The 19740-nt window shown below is 41.4% G+C and overlaps 1 protein-coding gene and 1 long non-coding RNA gene across 2 annotated transcripts in view; both read left to right on the top strand.

Annotated features, from left to right (window-relative positions):
* Positions 1–19740, top strand: part of LOC307220278 — a 50988-nt gene that overhangs the window by 11830 nt on the left and 19418 nt on the right. The window lies entirely within an intron of this gene.
* The window catches only part of LPCAT1 (lysophosphatidylcholine acyltransferase 1), a 44232-nt gene that overhangs the window by 10335 nt on the left and 14157 nt on the right, over positions 1–19740 (top strand). The window contains exons 2-7 of the mRNA XM_079983979.1: positions 6798–6940; positions 9208–9422; positions 12568–12680; positions 14563–14623; positions 17947–18005; positions 19084–19118. Coding sequence (XP_079840105.1) covers positions 6798–6940; positions 9208–9422; positions 12568–12680; positions 14563–14623; positions 17947–18005; positions 19084–19118 — 626 coding nt within the window. The remainder of the gene's footprint in view (positions 1–6797; positions 6941–9207; positions 9423–12567; positions 12681–14562; positions 14624–17946; positions 18006–19083; positions 19119–19740) is intronic.

Here is a 19740-nt window from a genome sequence, read left to right as displayed (position 1 = left end):
TTCCTCCCATTGGTTTCTAGCAAAACAGTAGCTCAGAAAGCCACCACAAAAGCGTCAGTGGGCTGGGCCTCTCCTGACTCATTCTCCTTCAGGCACTGGGTAGGATACTAATAGTTTCTTGCGGGAAATTCTAAAAGCACGCCATAATGGCCTTCAGCACATAGTCGTAACTGCACAATCCTATGTCAACTGTGGCAAAGGCAACCCATCTTGGTTCAAGGGAAGCTGGATAAGTCTCCATGACTTGCTCCTTCACAATGTGCTCCTCAAACTGTTGTTCTGTTTAGGACTATTGTGTTTAAGTGTGCAGTTTTTATGAGCCTGGTTTTTTAAAGGTAAAAAAAAGGGGGTGAACATAATTTCTATACCTTCAGTTTTAAATGCTCTAGTATTTCTTCCATTCAGTGGCGTAGCGTGGGTTGTCAGCACCCGGGGCAAGGCAAGTAATTTGCGCCCCCTAACCCGTGGATTTTAGGTAGGGGCAGAGAGCTGCGAGTGCGAGCGCCCCCCCCAGATGTTGCGCCCGGTGCGGCCGGCCCCCCCTGCACCCCCCACGCTACGCCACTGCTTCCATTAGCAGGAATTATTGGTAAAAAGCTGTTTTTTACTGCATTATAGCTATCTAGGAAGATTTAGGCCATTAGACAACTTTAAAACAAGAGTCGTGAAGAAATGTACTCAGAATTTAGGGAATTTCGTTCATTGCACTGAAAAAAAGCTGTACTTTTGGTGAAAGGCTTAGTTTTCTAGTGTGAAAATCAAAGGTTTGTGTCGCAGTATTAGATACAGCAGCTGAGGCATATTCCTGATAGTTCTAAAGGTTCTCTGCAGGTCCCATATATCTTAAAAAACATACTTACTGCTTCAGAGTGAAGATGGTTGATTTATTTTTCTGGTTCCAAGCAACTGGACGTAATCCTATTTTTCACAACTTTCTATTGCTGCTATAAATAACTTCAGCATGCCATGTTACTTTTCTACAGAATATACGCTATACAAATTCTATTTTTTGATGTATTATATGATGTGGTTTTGACAGTGTGCATGCAGAAAGTAGAATTGTTTTGCGTTCCTTTTTTAACCTGCGAGAGCTTACATGCCCTCATCCTTTTGATAGCTGGTTTTGTCTGTTGTTCGACTGAGATAGCATTTTAATGCCACTTAATCAGTCAGGCAAACTGATCCTTCGGGTAGTTCTCTGGCATAAATATTGAAACGAACGGAGTTTGTTAGACAGATTCCTCGACCTTGTTCGTTTCAGGTAACATAATTCTGAAGCCCAAATCAGTTCTGAAAGCTTAGTCAGATAATTCTTGTTAATGATCAGTATCTCATAATCTAAATTCTTTCTTGCATATCTGAATAAGGCTGCAGTCCTGACCTCACTTATCTAAGAGTAAGCCTCATTGAATTAAGTCGGACTTAGACTGGAATAGATGTGGTTAGGATTGCACTGTTAGTGTGATGTTTCTTTAAAGCAATCTTGTGTTGAACCGAGTGCATATTTGTTGCCCAGGCAGTTCATATCAAGGTCCATAATTGCAAAGTTTAATCCGGTGCAGCTGCAACTGCTTTCTTGTTGAATGTGTTTGTAAACATACATGCCATGACATTATTGGTAAGGTGCTTCACCTTTGGCTTTTAGTATCTGGGAACTGGTCTGTGTGAATTTCTTTACATCAACCCACCAGTGCATTTCTCTTGTGCGCTATGTCTTCTCCTATTGCAGAGAGCCAACAACAATGCAAGTGAATGAATGTTGTGCCCTCTGTTGTAAGAAAATAAGGCTGCATACACAATATTCCTTTGAAGCACTTCTCTCTCTCTCTCTCTCCTGAATTCTGGACTCTGTAGTTTGCTAGGAGTTGCTGGGATTTGTAGCTGTGAGGAGTAAGCTATAATACCTAGAATTATTTGAGGGAAAGAATGTGCTTCAAATGTTCTTTAGAGATATACGTGGTGTGTTTGCAGCCTCAAAAACAGTTGACTGCATTTCTGTCACTTTGTCTAAGCTTGCAGCCTTGAATCGGAAGAAGTTAATATTAAAATTAATTGTGCTATCATTATGCAACTATATATGTAAAGCCGTTCAGCTGAATATGCTACAAAAATAGTTTGATGCGTGCCAGGAGCCTCAGCCAGCAATCTTCTTCTGTTTGTTCTTTAATGGCCTATTGTCTTGGGTATTAACAGTCTTACAACTGGAGTGTACAGTTCTGTGCTCAGCCTTTTACCACTGTTCCTAGTTATTGCAAGACACCACAGACTTGCTGGAGGAACTGCAGTCCAGAAACGCCATTCTGGCCACCACAGATATATGTAGAAGTCCCAAACACACATTTTCCATGCAAAGATGGGCTATAAACCATCAGAAACACTAAGCGGTGGCTTATCTAGCTACTGAGCTTAATTGCTTTGTTTCACAGTTGCAGGTAGTCTGCATCTTCAAGTTAGTGGTCTTGCTTCAGTGTTGCCCCATGGTATACTTATTGCTGAATTAGAACAGTCTTTCCTTAGTTCCTGACCTCAGTTGCCTCTCTGATACCTGAATTGCATCAGTGATGACATCATAATCTAGTTCCATAAGCACACAAGCACAATCTTATACCATATTGATGGCTACACGTACCTATATTCTTCCAGCTGACATCCATAGCACACAGCACAATTCATTGTCTATAACTAGCCCCTAAGACAGGGGCCACAAACTCATTAGGGCCTTTGGGACATTTGATAATCTTAAACTGTTAATGGGCACTAACAGAGTACCGGGTTTGCACAGAAGAAAGCTGCTGGTGCTCAGAAGGCCACCCCCCCCCAAAAAAAAAAAATAGCCATCTCCCAAAACAAATAAAAGACAAGAAGCAAGTGCACACACAAAAAACCCCAACCACACAACCCCCACCAAGCAACAATGACAACCCACAAACCTTTAAAATTAAAAATAATAATGGAAAGGGGCCTTGGCAGGCACCAAGGGGGGTGGGTGGAAGATGCCATAATGGCCTAAGATACAGCTGCACTTCTTCCATTCCTTCAGGCAGAGACTGGCAGGATTTACATCAAGTATTATTGAAACTACAGTACTGGCTTGGGCTACAATGCAGCAGCATCCACACACCCCAGCCACACTAAAGGGGGTCGGATTGGGCAGAAGCATCTGGTGTCACTCTGCCAGCACAGAACTGCCTGTTCTGCCTGCTGACTAGGTGAATGGAAATGGCACTATAGCAGGATCCTTGCCAGCAGCAATCTGCAGAGAATTGCAAAATTGGGCTTCCAGGGAGGGGCTGAGGCAGCCTGGGATCTGCTGGCTCCCAAGCTGCTCCACCTTGCAGTCACTAGATGGCAACACGCGCAATCCGGACTGGCACACCAATTTGCCTGCCTTCTCCCCAGGCCAGCATCAGCGCACTGCTCTCCAGCCAGGTTTGGAGTATGGTGTTGGTTTCCTCCATTGGTTATTGAGTATTAACATTTCGTATGGAACAGACTCCCTTGGGAGGTGGTTGACTCTCCTTCCTTGGAGGTTTTTAAGCAGAGATTGGATGGCCATCTTTCATGGATGCTTTAGTTGAGATTCCTGCATTGTAGGGGGTTGGGCTAGATGACCCACAGGGTCCCTTCCAACTCTATGGTTTTATGAAGTGTCTGATTTGTGTCTGGGTCTGTGCATTTATCCGTTTGCCCAGACGCAGTCTGGTTTGGTCTGTCAGAGTTTTCCTTTGTCCATACTACTGATAGTCTTCACCCTCTTCAAGATATACTTGTGAGTTGCGTGGTGTCTTCATATTCTGTTTGATACATAGGCAGTGATGTAACAGCTGTTTCTCAGTACAGTACATACATTACATGATGTGTCACAATGCAAGAGGTGGCTTTTCTTTCATTTCCTCATTCCATGCAGCTATTTCTCTTTTTAAAATTCTGTTTACTTAAAAACTTGACCAGGCTGCAGCCTAGCAGTTGTTACTGGTGTGGCATAGGTACAGAGAGCATAATCCTACAGATCTATAGGCAGAAATCAGTAGAAATGATATTAAAGCTCACTTTTTTTGTATGACTGCATCATACAGTCTTTCCTTCCACTGCCAAAAATAGCTTACAATCTCTTTACTACATGTAGTTCCAAGTATTGTGATGTAAATAATATGGGGACGGACAGAGACAGGAAGGGTAACTGAATTGCAATGGGAAAACAGCCAGTGCTTTTCTATTTGTATTAATTATATAACAGAGTTTTAAAAGATGCCATGTTCATGCCGCGTTTCATTAAGATCGTTCATAGTGGGTTACTGCCGTATGTGTTCTCAAATTGTCAATCTTTTACTCAGCTAGAAACAAATTCAGGCTTCTTCCTGGATAGCAGACAAATAGCTTTCCAGGTCAATGAAGCATTAGTTCATCTGTGTTGTGTTTGAGCTTAGGATGCAATTAGGTGAAATTACAATGGCTTGTAATATCAGATTTCTGTTAGACTATGACTAACGTTGGATATCACCGTGGATGCCTTTGCTTGTTAAAAACTTGCAGAAGCTTATTGGAGCAGACTAGATGTGCAACTAGATGTGTTTGCAGTCTATGTATTAGCTACAAGCACACTAATACCTTGTGTACCAAGGGATTTTTGGCAGGAAATTGAAAATTAAGATTTGGTCACCCCAGTGGGTTTCTCAAAGTTTACAGCAACCGTACCAAAAGTTCTAATAAATGTCGACTAGGAACATAAGAAAAGCCCCCCCAAGACAGTACAGGTAAAATATAGTCACTATCGCTAAGTAGCCATTTATAGCTTTATGATCCATGAATTTTAAGCCCTTTAAGCTTGTGGGATCACTTTAGCCCATACACGTCATGCCCAACCACTTCAGTCTGCAGAACTGGCAACTGTAACAGGTGCCATGTAATATTTCCACAGTTGTAAGAAATCCGTATTTTAGTGTGGCAGGGCCTGCCCTGTAGAACTCCCTGTCTATTGACATCAGGGAGGCGACTCTGTTGTACTACTGTCTATGCCTTATTTAAACATTTTTTTTATTTAGTAGAGACCTGTAGGTGTTGATGTGCTTTCATCTATTTTACTGTTAATTTAAATTATCTTTATTTTTTATTGATATTTTTATTTTTTCTTGTAAATCACTTACAGCTTGGCAGTATGTGCATTTTGTTAAGTAAAACAAATTTTGTCTAATCCTGTTTTAAAAGTCACCCCGTTTGGTGATCATTACTGTATATTGGGAGAGTGAATTCTGTAACTATGCACTGTTCAAAGTGATAAGTCCTAGTACAAATGAATGAAATCAGGGTCCTTAGTAATTTGGAGTGGATCTACTCTAAGAAGCAATTATTAACATCACTATTCAAGGCAACAGAAGTCAGTCTTGTTAAAGGAAAGCACTCAGTGCTCTTAACTCTGTGTGGACTGTGGCACCAACCACTGTGGGGTTTATCTGATTCTAAAAACTTCTCATTTCCCCACATGCAAACCCCATCTTGAACTCATTGCAAACCCCATCTTGAAATTTAACAGCTGCCCTGTGAGTATAATTGCATTTGCTGGGATTTCTTCATTCCCAGTTTGGGCAGGGATAGAGTCAGAGTGAATGGGTGCCATAAAAACTAAGATGTGAAAAGCATGGCTGCATAACTATTCAATCTAGGTGTTATTTCAGATTCTTTCTTCAACTTATTTTCCCTTACAACCTGTCCTGAACCTTTTGGAATGGGGGGGGGGGGGGAGGAAGAGTTATTCTGTGATGCTTCCTGCTCGCTCTTTTCGTCCGCAGCTGCAGAAATGCTTTTGGCAGAGTGTTGTATGTGTGTTTGGCTGTGTATTCCTGCTTAACTAAATCAGGGGTCAGCAAACATTTTCAGCAGGGGGCCGGTCCACTGTCCCTCAGACCTTGGGGGGGGGGGCAGACTATATTTGGGGGGGGGGGAAATGAACGAATTCCTATGCCCCACAAATAACCCAGAGATGCATTTTAAATAAAAGGACACATTCTACTCATGTAAAAACACACTGATTCCCGGACCGTCCATTGGCCAGATTTAAATGATGATTGGGCCGGATCTGGCCCCCAGGCCTTAATTTGCTTACGCATGAACTAAATCATCCTGGGGAATACTACAGGCTTCTACTAAACCAGAATTGGGAATACATCTAGAACTGTCAATACCTTCTTTCTACTTCCAATTACTTAAGAAGCATTTTTCCGGATTTGGTAAGAAAACAAGTGTTTAAACCATAATTTTAAGCGTGGTCTGCTTCATATAGGTGGGACGCGGGTGGCGCTGTGGGTAAAACCTCAGTGCCTAGGGCTTGCCGATCGCATGGTTAGCGGTTCGAATCCCCACGGCGGGGTGAGCTCCCGTCTTTTGGTCCCAGCTCCTGCCCACCTAGCAGTTTGAAAGCACTCTTAAGTGCAAGTAGATTAATAGGTACCGCTTTATAGCGGGAAGGTAAACGGCGTTTCCGTGTGCTGCGCTGGTGCTGGCTCGCCAGAGCAGCTTCGTCACGCTGGCCACGTGACCCGGAAGTGTCTTCGGACAGCGCTGGCCCTGGGCCTCTTAAGCGAGATGGGCACGCAACCCCAGAGTCGGTCACAACTTGCCCGTACGGGCAGGGGTACCTTTACCTTTACTTCATATAGGTACTGTTTTGGTGGCTGTCGTCTTTGTTGTAATGTGTTAGATTTACCTGATCATCAGCAAAAAAACAACCACGTTTACAAATGTTGTTCGCCTTGTGTCTACAGTCCAATCTTAAAAGAACCAAATTCCTTGGATTTTTGCAGATTGCCTTCATGACGCTGACCCTGTTCCCCATCCGGCTGTTTTTTGCTGCTTTCATGATGTTGCTGGCCTGGCCTTTTGCATTCATCGCATCCATGGGACCTGCCGACAGAGAAATAGAAAAACCCCTCTCCTGGTGGCGAAAGTAAGTCATTGAGCCCATTTGGGTGTGCTAACATGTACTTGGAGTATAATGCAAGAAGTGAAATTGGCACGGGTTACTAATCTGATATATTTCTCCTCATAGTGGTGAAACTGACATATTGCACAATAAAAACATCGTTTCCCCCTAACGATGAATCACTTGTATATTTAACCCCCAGTGGCAGCTGTCTGTACTGAAAAGCATCTTCAAGAGAGGCTGGCATTAAGTAGAGAAGTAAGCTGGTGGGGGAGGAGGCAGCGTTAACCTTTTTGCAACCTTTTCCTTCTCTGCTGCCTAACCTTCCTCTGGAGGCAAGCATTTTTAAGATGAAGCACATTTCTGGAACCTCGCAAGGAGAAATGGGTAGGTGAGGTTTTGCAGGAGGGAAAAGGGTTAATCATTCATGCCTCTCTCACAGCTTCTGTGCTGAAGCTCGCCCCCCCCCCCTTGAAGCTGGTTTTCACGACAGAGAGCAGCTATCAGGATTTAAATAGGTGCAATGTGAATGTGAACACTTTATTTCTCCTGGCTGATGTGCGTTAAGTTCAGTGTCTGCCCTGATTCTTGTTCACTGCGTCCCCATTCACATAAACTGCTTAACTGCTTTATTTGGTACCCGAAGATGAGTTGCCGGAAGTGTTTACAAGATCTTGAGGGTGCTTCTTCTTCTGGAAGATTTTCCATTATCTCTACGTGCTGTGCTGTGCGATGTTAATCCCAGGATTAACGGAGGGTACATCTGATTGGTTAAAAACACAAGAGAGTTGCTGAGCAATGCTGTCTTTCTGTACCCATGAATAGTCATGAGAAACAACAATATCGAAAACTGTGCCCTGTTACCTCCATGGAATGGTTTGTCAGCTTAGAAAAGTACCGTATTTTTTTGCTTTATAAGACTCATTTTTCCCTCCTAAAAAGTAAGGGGAAATGTGTGTGCGTCTTATGGAGCAAATGCAGGCGGCACAGCTATCCCAGAAGCTAGAATAGCAAGAGGGATTGCTGCTTTCACTGCGCAGCGATCCCTCTTGCTGTTCTGGCTTCTGAGATTCAGAATGCTTTTTTTCTTGTTTTCCTCCTCCAATAACTAGGTGCGTCTTGTGGTCTGGTGCTTCTTATAGAGCAAAAAATACGGTACCTGAAAGGGGAAGGGAACTGGTTAAATGTCTCGTCCTGACAGGTGCCTGTTGCAGTATTCCCTGGAGAGATATCCACACAGCGTTTGTAAATACTTCTTCAGCTGTGGCCAAAGAAGTTGCAAGCATTTCCACAGAATGTTGTTCCCTTTTCTCCTAACCCAAGCCATGCTTTGTGGGGCAGGAAAGCATGAAGGCACTGCAGCTCCAAGTTTCAAATAAATGTAGCAAGGAGGTTATAGAACAGCTCACAGAATACTAAAATTTATATCTTTAGGCACCAGGCGAAAACATTTCTCTTTAACCAGAACTTTGGCTGATTAACATTCTATGTCCTTTTAAATGGAAGGGGGTTATTGGTTTCTTTTTGTTTTTATTATGCATCCTTTGTGATCTTCAGATGAAAGGTGGTATACAAATTTAATAAACAGCAACAGCAACAACAAATTTCCTCTGCCTGAATTGTTGGGCGTGTACATCCAAAGTTAGTTCATTTCAGATTGTGCCCATTAAAATTAATGGACATAATTAACTTCGGTCCATTGATTTCAACGGGCCTAACATAACTTGGATAAAACTCTTTTGACTTTATAGAAAACCAATATTGTCTTTATAGTTGGAGTGCGTACCCATCTTAGGATATCATCATAATTGGAAATGATAGCTTAATCATCTACAGCTAGCTGGGGGAGAATGAGCAGAGAAAAATAGTCACCCAGCTCTTTGCATGAGCATCTATTAAATGAGAGTGCACTCTGTGGATATATTTGTTTTGGGTTGTTGTTTTTGCCTGCTTCGGCCCACCCTCTGTGATTTCCACTGATGAAGATAGACAGGTGACAGGCTGCCTTTCTAAAGAGACAGTTTGTACCTGTTCTGCAGTGATGCTCCCTTCGACCTTTTGGGGTAAGATGAAGTAAAATCTGCCATGGGGTTGTTAAACTGGAACCTATTTAACCACATTTGAATTCCCTGACTTAACAAAACCGTGTTAAAATGCAATCAGAAAATGAGGAAGCAAAGTGCTTTTTAAAAGAAACTCTTATTTCTTGGTTTTCTTGGAAATGGCTTATGTAGTTAATCGTGTTCAAAGGGATTAACACTTCTGCATTTGTGCTATCTAATTATTTTCAGGTTTGTGGATGTCATGCTGAAGGCCATTATGAGGACCATGTGGCTTGCTGGGGGATTCCACTGGATAAATGTGAAGGGCAGGCAGGCCTTGCCCACTGAAGCAGCAATATTGACTCTGGCTCCACATTCCTCGTACTTTGATGCTATACCTGTAACAATGACCATGGCCTCCATTGTCATGAAAGCAGAAAGCAAAGATATTCCTGTTTGGGGAAGTAAGTGAAAAGAAAGCTTTACTTTCGAATAAGGGCCACGGAGATTTATTTCTGGAACGGAACGTATTCTTGGAACGTGGGAACCACCGCATTAAAGGGCCCCTTCCTGATTGCTGGCAGAGGAATATTAGCAGCTTGTGAGCAAACTAGGAAGGCCTCTGGTAAATGACCTTAGGGGCCAGACAGATCCAAATGGGAGAAGCCGTTCCCTCGAGTAACCCACTCCTGAGTTGCTTGGATCAAAGCTGAAACCTGGCTTGGTAGCAGATGGCGGGCAGTTCAGTTCTTTCAACCAAGGTTCTACATGACAGCAGCTTGACACATCGCTCAACAACCTACCCATGGCACTCTCTGCTTGTGCCAGCTTCTAGGCCACGCATACGAGCAGCTAAACATAGAGTACCTATCAGTATGCCCCTTCGCCACCCCACCAGGTGTTTTCACAATGTTTCCATTTCTTATTTTTATGTTCCTTCCTTCAGTAAGCACCACGTTCTCATACATTAGATTATTCCATTTTATCTTTGGGAGTCATACAGTGAGGTGAACCAGATTGAAAGATAGCAACTTGCCCAGGTTATCCACTTGCGCGCACACTTTTAAAAGTCTCAAAGCAGTTTACAATGAAACATGCCAAAACATGTTAAACAATGTGCAACTTCAGGAAAATAACAATTAAAACAAAATTAAAAAATTCCTTCCAGTAGCACCTTAAAGACCAACTAAGTTAGTTCTTGGTATGAGCTTTCGTGTGCATGCACACTTCTTCAGAAAAGCTCATACCAAGAACTAACTTAGTTGGTCTTTAAGGTGCTACTGGAAGGAATTTTTTTATTTTGTTTTGACTATGGCAGACCAACACGGCTACCTATCAGTAACTATAACAATTAAAAACACACACGAAAGCTCAGGTTGATGACACTTGTCATCAAAGTTGCTGATGTGTCTGCAAGAATAAAAAAAAGTTTCTACATGGTGCCAAAATGGTAGCAAAGTTGGTGCCATCCAGATCTCCTTTCTCGCACTATGCACAATGGCCCACTAACTCTTTCTTAAGGAGCCAGCACTTCTATTTCAATATCAGAAGGAGTGTAAAGGGGGAGGCTAAACATGATGTAGCCTTACATTTATTTCAGTAGCGTCCAAGGGAGTTCAATAGCAAAAGGTTGAACTTTCATCACAACTCTGTGCCTACAAAGTTTTTGTTAGTTCCAATGTAACTCCGTAGTTACAAAACAAGGAAGTGCAAAAATGAAGCACAGATTTTCCCCTGATTGCGTTGTGTATTATGTAGCATGATGTGGTATCTTAAAATGAAGAAAGCAAAACCTCTGTGGGAGAGAGTGGGTATGGAGTGAAAAGGTCACCCCACCCCACCCCCGTCCCTCACTAACTGTTTGCTTTTTATTTCCCTGTCCTGCTTCCAAAAAAATAAAAAAAAGAATCAGGGCACACGTTCCTTGATTTTTTTACATTTGTGTTTTGAAAACATGGATAAGTTGAGGGGGGGAAGGAAAATGATTTTTGGGTCACTTTGCCTGGCATGGAATCATTGAAAGCAGGGAGAGCACGTGCTATGAAATGTGACATGTATAATTTCACTAGTGTTATTTGGGAGTGGGAGACGGACCCTCCAATAGGTGGCAAAGATCAGGCTGCCCAAAGAGAATTTAGCTGCTTCCCTCCAGCGTTTTCCAAAGTTTGCAATAGTTTCCATGAAGACTATTGCAATGCAGTAAGGCATTGCTGCTGAGTGATAAACGTCAACAATAAATTTCAGCATACCACCAACCTGTCTAACATAGTATCTAATAATGAGCTCTAAATGGCTGAAACCTCAAATCTACAACATCCCCACCACTTTCCTTATCTGGAGTTGGATATGTGATTAAGGATAACCTGCTTGTACCGCTAGGAGTGATCTGACAGAGGTAGAATTGCTCAAACCCCAACCTTTCCACTTTAAATCCAGGGGCTTCTCTTATGCCAACTGGCTTTTGTTAGTTGTGTGAATCGCACAACACAATTCAAGATTCTGTGGTACTATAGGAGTATAGTCAGGTGCTCTTGTCAGATTATTCATGTGGCTGGGGAAAGAGTAATCTCACAACCATGTATATTTAGAACACTCAGGTGATGACACGCAGCTTGTCATATGCATTTGAGGTGATGAGCAGCGTTCACAATGACCCCAGGGAAAGTTAGCTAGAAATGCAGACTTCCTAGCAGAAGTTTAGCAGTGTCTCCTTTGAAAAGATCCCTCCCATTATTTCAAGACTGTCAGTGGTGATGATAGTTATTGTTCTTAGGAGCTTTTCCTGAAAGGAACAAATAATTTGATTGGCTTTGAATGCAGGCCAAAATGGTTCTAGAGTGGCTATAAAAGTTATAAATGTGATGTATTGCATTGCATGGATTTTATTATTCCTTATCACTATTTCAGTATTACCGTATTTTTTGCTCTATAAGACTCACTTTTTCCCTCCTAAAAAGTAAGGGGAAATGTGTGTGCGTCTTATGGAGCGAATGCAGGCTGCACAGCTATCCCAGGAGCCAGAACAGCAAGAGGGATTGCTTCTTTCACTGCGCAGCGATCCCTCTTGCTGTTCTGGCTTCTGAGATTCAGAAATTTTTTTTTCTTGTTTTCCTCCTCCAAAAACTAGGTGCGTCTTGTGGTCTAGTGCATCTTATAGAGCGAAAAATGCGTAGATATTCTGATTCTGAAAAATACGTAGATATTCTGAACTTTTCACGAGTGTTAAACTCATATCCCATCCCATTTGTAAGAAACAAACAACAGTCCTGTCTACCTTCAAACAGGATCAAACTAACTGAGGCAATTTTAGAAATAAGTAAAAGCATGGGAGGTAGTTTTAGTTTATGTTTTAAAGGGGCACTTTCAGTTTGAAGTATTCATAAGTGGGTGATTGTATTTCTCAGTAAATGCAGGGCTATATTTTATTTTAAAATGTTTCTTAATGTGTTCTGCTATTTACTCCCCTCCATATGGCACATTTTGTTATGAAATGTGTTTGCTCATAAAACTGTTGATTGTTTCTCTATATAGCATGTCATACACTTATGCTAATCTAAAGAAAAATGAAGGAATATACTTAGGAATACGGACATTTCTGTTTCTTTCCAGCTCTAATCAAATACATTCGACCCGTGTTTGTATCTCGATCAGATCAGGATTCCCGCAGGAAAACTGTTGAGGAGATAAGGCGGCGTGCTCAGTCAAATGGCAAATGGCCACAGGTACTGGTAGAACGTCTTGTGATTTAAAGGTATTTGTTTTCTGTAAAGGAATATCTATTTCCACCTAAAGAGATGCTATTTCTGTTCAAAAGTAGACACACACTCCTCAGGTTTCAGTTTCTACTATTTGTGGGGCTAACGTTCACCTGAGTTGTGAATTCTTTCGAATTCTTCAGGTTTTCCTCCAGCTGTTCCTCTTGATTGATACCACATCCGGGAAAAGGTGTGGGGGGGGGAATCCTTTGTTGGATGATACCATGGTTCATTTAATCCATTATTCTGTTTCTAACAGCCAAACATCTATGGGTGTTCACAAAGAAGGCATGAAGGTGACAGCCCTCCCTAGTTGTTGCCAAGGAAGATAAAATCCATGACTTGCTGTTAATTTAATTATATTTGACATGTGAAACAATCCTGATACATTAAGGAAGCAATCCTGTGGGAAGACCCTCTGCCACCTTAACTCCCTCAGCGTCAGCTCAGCCAGAGATAGGCTCCCTCTTCCAGGCTCAGTTTCCTTTTCTCAGCCCTGATCCTAGTGTCCGTCATTCTCTTCTAGAGTTATGAAAGATGGGGGGGGGAGGAGGGGAAGTACTTTCTCAAGACGAGTTTTGATTATATAAACATCCATCACGTTCCCCTTAATCACCTCTCCTGTTCTTTCCTCAACTAAAAAACAAACAATTGCTTTTTACGAATAGCGAATTCACCTCTTGGCAACTTGGTTACCCCTTCGAAGCGTTTTCAAATTGTGCGATAGCACTTTTGAGAAGAAACAAGTACATAATATCGAAATGTCACCGCAGCATAAATTTGGGTAATGGTATTTTAACGTTGAGTTCTGTTCCTAAGAATTTCCAGTGCTGAGTTTGTTGCTGCTTAGGAATCTCTTAAGCTGTGCATAGATAAGTTTTCCTCCTGCCATAGAGGAAATCATCTTAATCTTCACCTCTTCTTTGTTTGTGGGCGCCATGCTGGTGAAGAAACTTTATGTGTGAGAAACTTTAGTGCCTTGAATTTAAAAGAACAGGGTTTCCTACTACTAATATTGTTCAACTTTTATTGAGTACTGATGGTAAGCACAGTAAGCACATAGAACTTTAAAGTAATGTAAAGCTGTGGAAAAGCCGAAACTGGCAATTTCGATGTGGATTAGTTCCCCTTTTTTGAATATATGAGCAGCTTCTCTTTCTTCGTTAAGGTTGGGGTATTTAAATACCACCTGATATTTAATGAAGTATCATTGGAATTTGGTTATACAGTACTGCTTTGCTGTTTTTATTTTATTCCACAACCCTGTTACTTTCTTTTTCTCTTTTGCTTACTTGTTTTTCCCCCTGTATCTACACGTTTTCATATGCAACAGTAAAATTCGATAAAAAGTGTTTTAGAAAAAGAAAACAAGTGGTGTAATCTAGGCTCCAGAAGTCTTGGAGCCTAAGTAATTTAAAAGGCAATGGATGAGGAGGTCATTGTTTGCTTCATGCGTGATTAAATGAGGAAAGAGTTACCCTCCTTGTGATGAACACAAGGGTGGGGGGGTGGAGGAACATTATATTATAACTTCTACCTCACTCATTGAGAGGGTATCTGGCCCTCACTGTTTGCAGTTCCAAATAGGAGAGTGCTTCAAAGATTCCTGGGCTGCGTTCCATACATTCTTTCATAGATCACACTCCATTTGTAGAACACCTGAGGGAGCAATCTGAATGCCTTCTTGAAATCAGATACCTGTGGTGAATTATTTATTAAATGCTAGCAGCATTTAAAGCAAAGCGAATTTGAATGCTTCTAAATTCTGAGCTTGAAATGTACTTAAAGATGCAGAAGATGTACAAAAATAACTTTGTAATAGAGGGGTTTTTTCTGTTTCTGTTTTAAGATTATGATATTCCCGGAAGGAACATGCACTAATCGATCCTGCCTAATTACCTTCAAGCCTGGTAGGTATGATGTACATTCTTCTTTACCTATGTAACATCAGTGTAACTTCGGATTTTGAAATTCAGTGCTCATGATTGCCTATGGCTAACTTCAGATGTTACAAGAGGGGTGTCCTCCCATCCCCCAATAAGGGCAACCTTTGCCTTTTCTGAAACTTTGGTATGCCAAGAAACCTAGGATTGTCTGTCTGTTCGAATGTTGAGTTAACTGTCGTAACTTGCAATCCAAGTACGTGCAAAAAACCCACCCATCTGAAGTACCTTCTTCATACATAGGTCTGGAAATCAAAGTGCATCATTGCAAACACGTGTTGACCATTTCCTGGAAAATGCTGAATGCAAATAAAGGGGTTTCCATCTTCAGATCTAATTATTTAGTTCAGGACAAACAAACAAACAAGCAAACAAGAACCTGAAATAGGACATTCAGTCAGTTCATCATTCTCTGTATTTTGTCCAGTCTTGACACTTGCTGACTTTCATCTAGTGTGCATCAGGGCTCCTTTGGGATATTATGTGGTCTAGAATGTTTAAACCTAAAACCTCTCTATAGCAAAATAATCTCTCTTTTTTTGAGGATTACTGCCATTAGCTCAGTTCTCTTACTGTTTCCTATGGAATTCAAAAAATGTTTCCAAGTAAGTTCAGAAAAACTTCCTAGCAGAAAAAGAAGTTGAAACTCTCATGGTTTTGTGCCCTGATTTGGTAGGTGAAGGGGCAGCGTCAGAATGAGTTGTTTTTGTATTTTTAATGCAATAGTCAGAGACATCATTGGATTGCTCCTTCCATGCTTCAGTGGTCTTTATTTCATAAATTGTAGAAATAGTAAGTGGAAATTATTCTCTTTGCCAAATACAAAGGGTAGGGGTGTTTTGCTTGTACCACAAATTGCAGGAGATAAGGTTATCTTACCATGTTTTGCATTCTCTAAAGTTTAGTCAACATATTGGATAATGAGAGATTTATGGTAATACCTTGTGCCCTTTTCATTCCTGATTTGATGCCAGGACTTTTCCTCAGATATGTATTGGTATGGCTCTTGTGTTGTGCAGCACTTTGCAATCTTTTCCCTAGGATCCGTGTATTTGCATGACCTCTGGTTTTCTAATCAGATGGGTATCATCCTGTTCTGTATCTGAATAATTTCATGTTGATGGCACATGTACGAATCCATGCATACAGCTGTGCAACAGAATAATGAGTAAAATAATCCATGAGTGAAGATTCGAATCATGTGGAGAATACTACCTTCAGTCTGAGTCCAAACATATATTTTCCTAATAGCATTAAAGCATGTACTACTAATATTCAGTAGTATTGGAGCTTGGCTGTTTGTAGAATGGAGCTTCTAGGGCTAATCTGTCAGAGCCTTCTAGAAAAGGTTGCTTCAGATTGTGTAAATGTCTAGTCCAGTTTTCCGTGTGTATGTTTGATAGGAGATCTTCATTTCAGAGATCTTCCCTAGAAAATACAGTGGTACCTCGGGTTAAGAACTTGATTCGTTCCGGAGGTCCGTTCTTAACCTGAAACTCTTCTTAACCTGAAGCACCACTTTAGCTAATGGGGCCTCCCGCTGCCGCCGTACGATTTCTGTTCTCATCCTGAAGCAAAGTTCTTAACCCGAGGTACTATTTCTGGGTTAGCGGAGTCTGTAACCTGAAGCATCTGTAACCTGAAGCGTTTGTAACCCCTAGGTACCACTATACAAGTTTGTGTCACCTTCCCTGATGTCAAGATAGAGAGAGCAAGGATTTTCTTAAAAAAATACCAACACCTTACGGGCTCCCTTAGTGAAAGAAACCTTGACCTGGCTTTCTGGTTCAACAGGTTCCTCTAGTCCATGAGTAAACAATAGTTACTATCATAAGTACCTGTGGGAGATAGGGGTGGAATGAGAGGTTGCTGCTCAGGGCTTCAAAAAAAAATCCCAAAGGCCTCTTTCCCTCGAGCCTTGGCAGAGTGCATCATCATGCTTAGAGAGATTCATATGCCGGGCTTCAAAATCTAGAAAGCACAATTGTTCAACCTTTTCGGAAAGGGAGACATCTAAATTTGTAAATGTTGGTGAAAATAGCCACAGACTGACTATAGAGTTGGGAAAGAACTGGGTGTCCAGAAAAGATTTTGATTTATTGCTATCTTTGGTAGTGGATGAAAGTGCAAACAAAGAAGACCAGAAGTGTTGATTGTTTCAGTTATCATTCCTTTCTTGTTCCTAGTTTGAGATTTGAGTTGATTCTAGAGTCTTCTTCCACTCCAGAAGAGTGGAAGAATTAGCATTAACAATGTAGATTGTTTTCACACACCTTATTATTGGTTGCTGTTCGTTGGCTTATAATATGAGAGAGAGGTTACAAGGCAGATTTTCCTGTTTAAAAAGAAAGTGTTTGTCTTCATCAGGGAAGGCAGTCAAACCTTGTGGTGGAACATTTTTTCTATTTCTGTCAAATTCCTGGAAATATATATATATAAGTTGCGTAGGATTTGACAGCCCTGAGATCTTTCCAATTAGGTACTTCTGAAAAATTGCTGGCTATTAGTTGTTTTGACTAACTATCCATTCTTCCTGTGTCATCTTACCTGGAATGAAATATCCTGCTTGATCAAAGGATTTAAATTAAATTGAATGAATCATACTAATGCTTCCAATGTACAGTGGTGCCTCGCAAGACGAAAAGAATCCGTTCCGCGAGTCTCTTCGTCTAGCGGTTTTTTCGTCTTGCGAAGCAAGCCCTTTGATGGCTTAGCGGATTAGCGCTATTAGCGGTTTAGCAGCTTTTAGCGGATAAGCGGCTTAGCGGCTTAGAAAAGGGGGGGGGAACCTGCAGGAACTCGCAATACATTTTCGTCTTGCGAAGCAAGCCCATAGGAAATTCGTTTTGCGAAGCACCTCCAAAACGGAAAACTCTTTCGTCTAGCGAGTTTTCCGTCTTGCGGGGCACCACTGTAATACAAAGTTTTCCAGGAAGTAAGCTGCTGGGAATAAGTCACAGTGGTATACCATAACAGTAAACCTCTGAAGATGGCACATTATGTTCACTTGCAGGGAAAAGCTTGGACTATTTATTATTTGGGCAGGGAATAATCAGAATCCGTTTATCTTCCGATGCTTGGATTACTATGTTGTTGCTTAACCTTTAAAAATAAATTATAGTTGCATCTTTTTTGGCTACTTGGGAAGGTGGAACTTCAGAGCATATCATCCAGAAAAGCCAGCTGTTACATAACAGAAATGCGCAAGCAATACCTTCAATGCTCACAGTGTCATTAATAGGTGGTAATTAGAAAGTATTGTAATTATATGTATCCCGTATATCTTGTAGGAGCATTTATCCCTGGAGTGCCTGTCCAACCTGTGATTTTACGTTATCCAAACAAACTGGTAAGCTCTGAGTAAGCTTTTATGCCAAATACATAAAGGTAAAGGGACCCCTGACCGTTAGGTCCTGTTGCGGATAACTCTGGGGTTGCGGCGCTCATCTCACTTTATTAGCTGAGGGAGCCAGTGTACAGCTTCTGGGTCATGTGGCCACCAGCATGACTAAGCCACTTCTGGCAAACCAGAGCAGCGCACAGAAACACCATTTACTTTCCCGCCGGAGCGGTGCCTATTTATCTACTTGCACTGGTGTGCCTTCGAACTGCTAGGTTGGCAGGAGCAAGGACCGAGCAATGGGAGTGCACCCCGTCGTGGGGATTCAAACCGCTGATCTTCCGATCAGCAAGCCCTAGACTCAGTGGTTTAGACCACAGCGCCACCCGCATCCCTATGCCAAATGCATATAGGAACCTTAAGTAGTTGTCTGAAATATATTCTCAAACTTTTTTTTGAAAAGCAGAATGGTAGTAAATCAGGTGGGAGGTGACACGGGCTGTTTCTTAGATATGTACATTTGTTTCAAGACAAATGCAGCGTGTGTTGACTTATTTTCCCCCCAAACGGGAGAACATGAAGTATCCCCCAAAATAGTCAAGTTACTCCAATGCTAGCTAGAAAGATGTAAATTTGATATGTACACAGCCCATCTTTTCATCTAATAGCTGATCTGTTAATCTATCAATCTATTACTGCAGAATGCAAGATTTGTTTGCTAGTATCTCATTGTGGTAAACAAACTCAGTTCTACCTATGAGAAAGCAAAAGTGAGCTTGTGTCCCGTTATTCCTTTAACGGAAATGCTGCTTCTTTATCACTAGAGGGCGCTGATAATTCCTTTGTCAGTATGCTGTAAACTGGAGGAATTCCTGAACCTACCATAAATTCATCGGCATTTCATTTAATGTATTTCCCCCTTCATGATTTACATATTGCCAAATGCAGTAGTAGACAAAACCCTTACAGGGATAATGAGATATAAATAGCCTACTGTCACATTTTTCAAAGCAGTGCTTTTTTGTGTGAAGCCTATTAACATCATAGGACTGCTTAAATATTTGAATGCATTTCTTTTGCTGCATAGGATACAATTACGTGGACATGGCAGGGTCCAGGAGCGTAAGTCAGCTATGTATTATTTGACTTACTAATTGCTTTAATGAATTGCTTTTCTTTCTGAGGACTAGTATGTTAAATAATGGGAAATAATGGGCACACGTCAGATTATCTTCCAGGCCAATTATTATTTTTATGATCAAACAGGGTTTAATAAGTTCTTCAAACCCCAAATCACACTATTCCTAATTTGAATGAATAGATTAGCCTGCCAATAGATAACTTTTGTCTATAGTGTTTGGAAGCATCTGAGCAATGGCCTTCTTGTTTCTCTTTAGCTTTTTCATACAATTTCAAATCGATTAAGTATTTGATAATGTTAAATCATATTTGATTTCAATATCATTCATAGCTAAGGTACTTAAGTTTACTGTGCATCAGTTTTGATATTTAATTGCCAAGTAGTGTTCGCTTCCCATATTTTACAGAGTGAGGCCCATCTGCTTACACAACATAAATCCATTTGTGCAATGGGACTTCTTATTCTTCCTGCTCCTCCACCTCCCCCCCCCCAGCTTCAGAGAGTCCCCCAACCCTTTAGAGTATATTTGGGGGTGCACAGTGGGGAGGAGAGGAATGAGAAATCCCATTGCATGAGCAGATGCCAGTTTGTACAATGCTGGAT

The sequence above is a fragment of the Podarcis cretensis genome, assembly GCF_951804945.1.
Source record: "Podarcis cretensis genome assembly, chromosome: 7".
Classification (NCBI taxonomy): Eukaryota; Metazoa; Chordata; class Lepidosauria; order Squamata; family Lacertidae; genus Podarcis; species Podarcis cretensis.
Note: the sequence above shows the minus strand (reverse complement) of the source record. Positions and strands in the feature narration are given on the sequence as shown.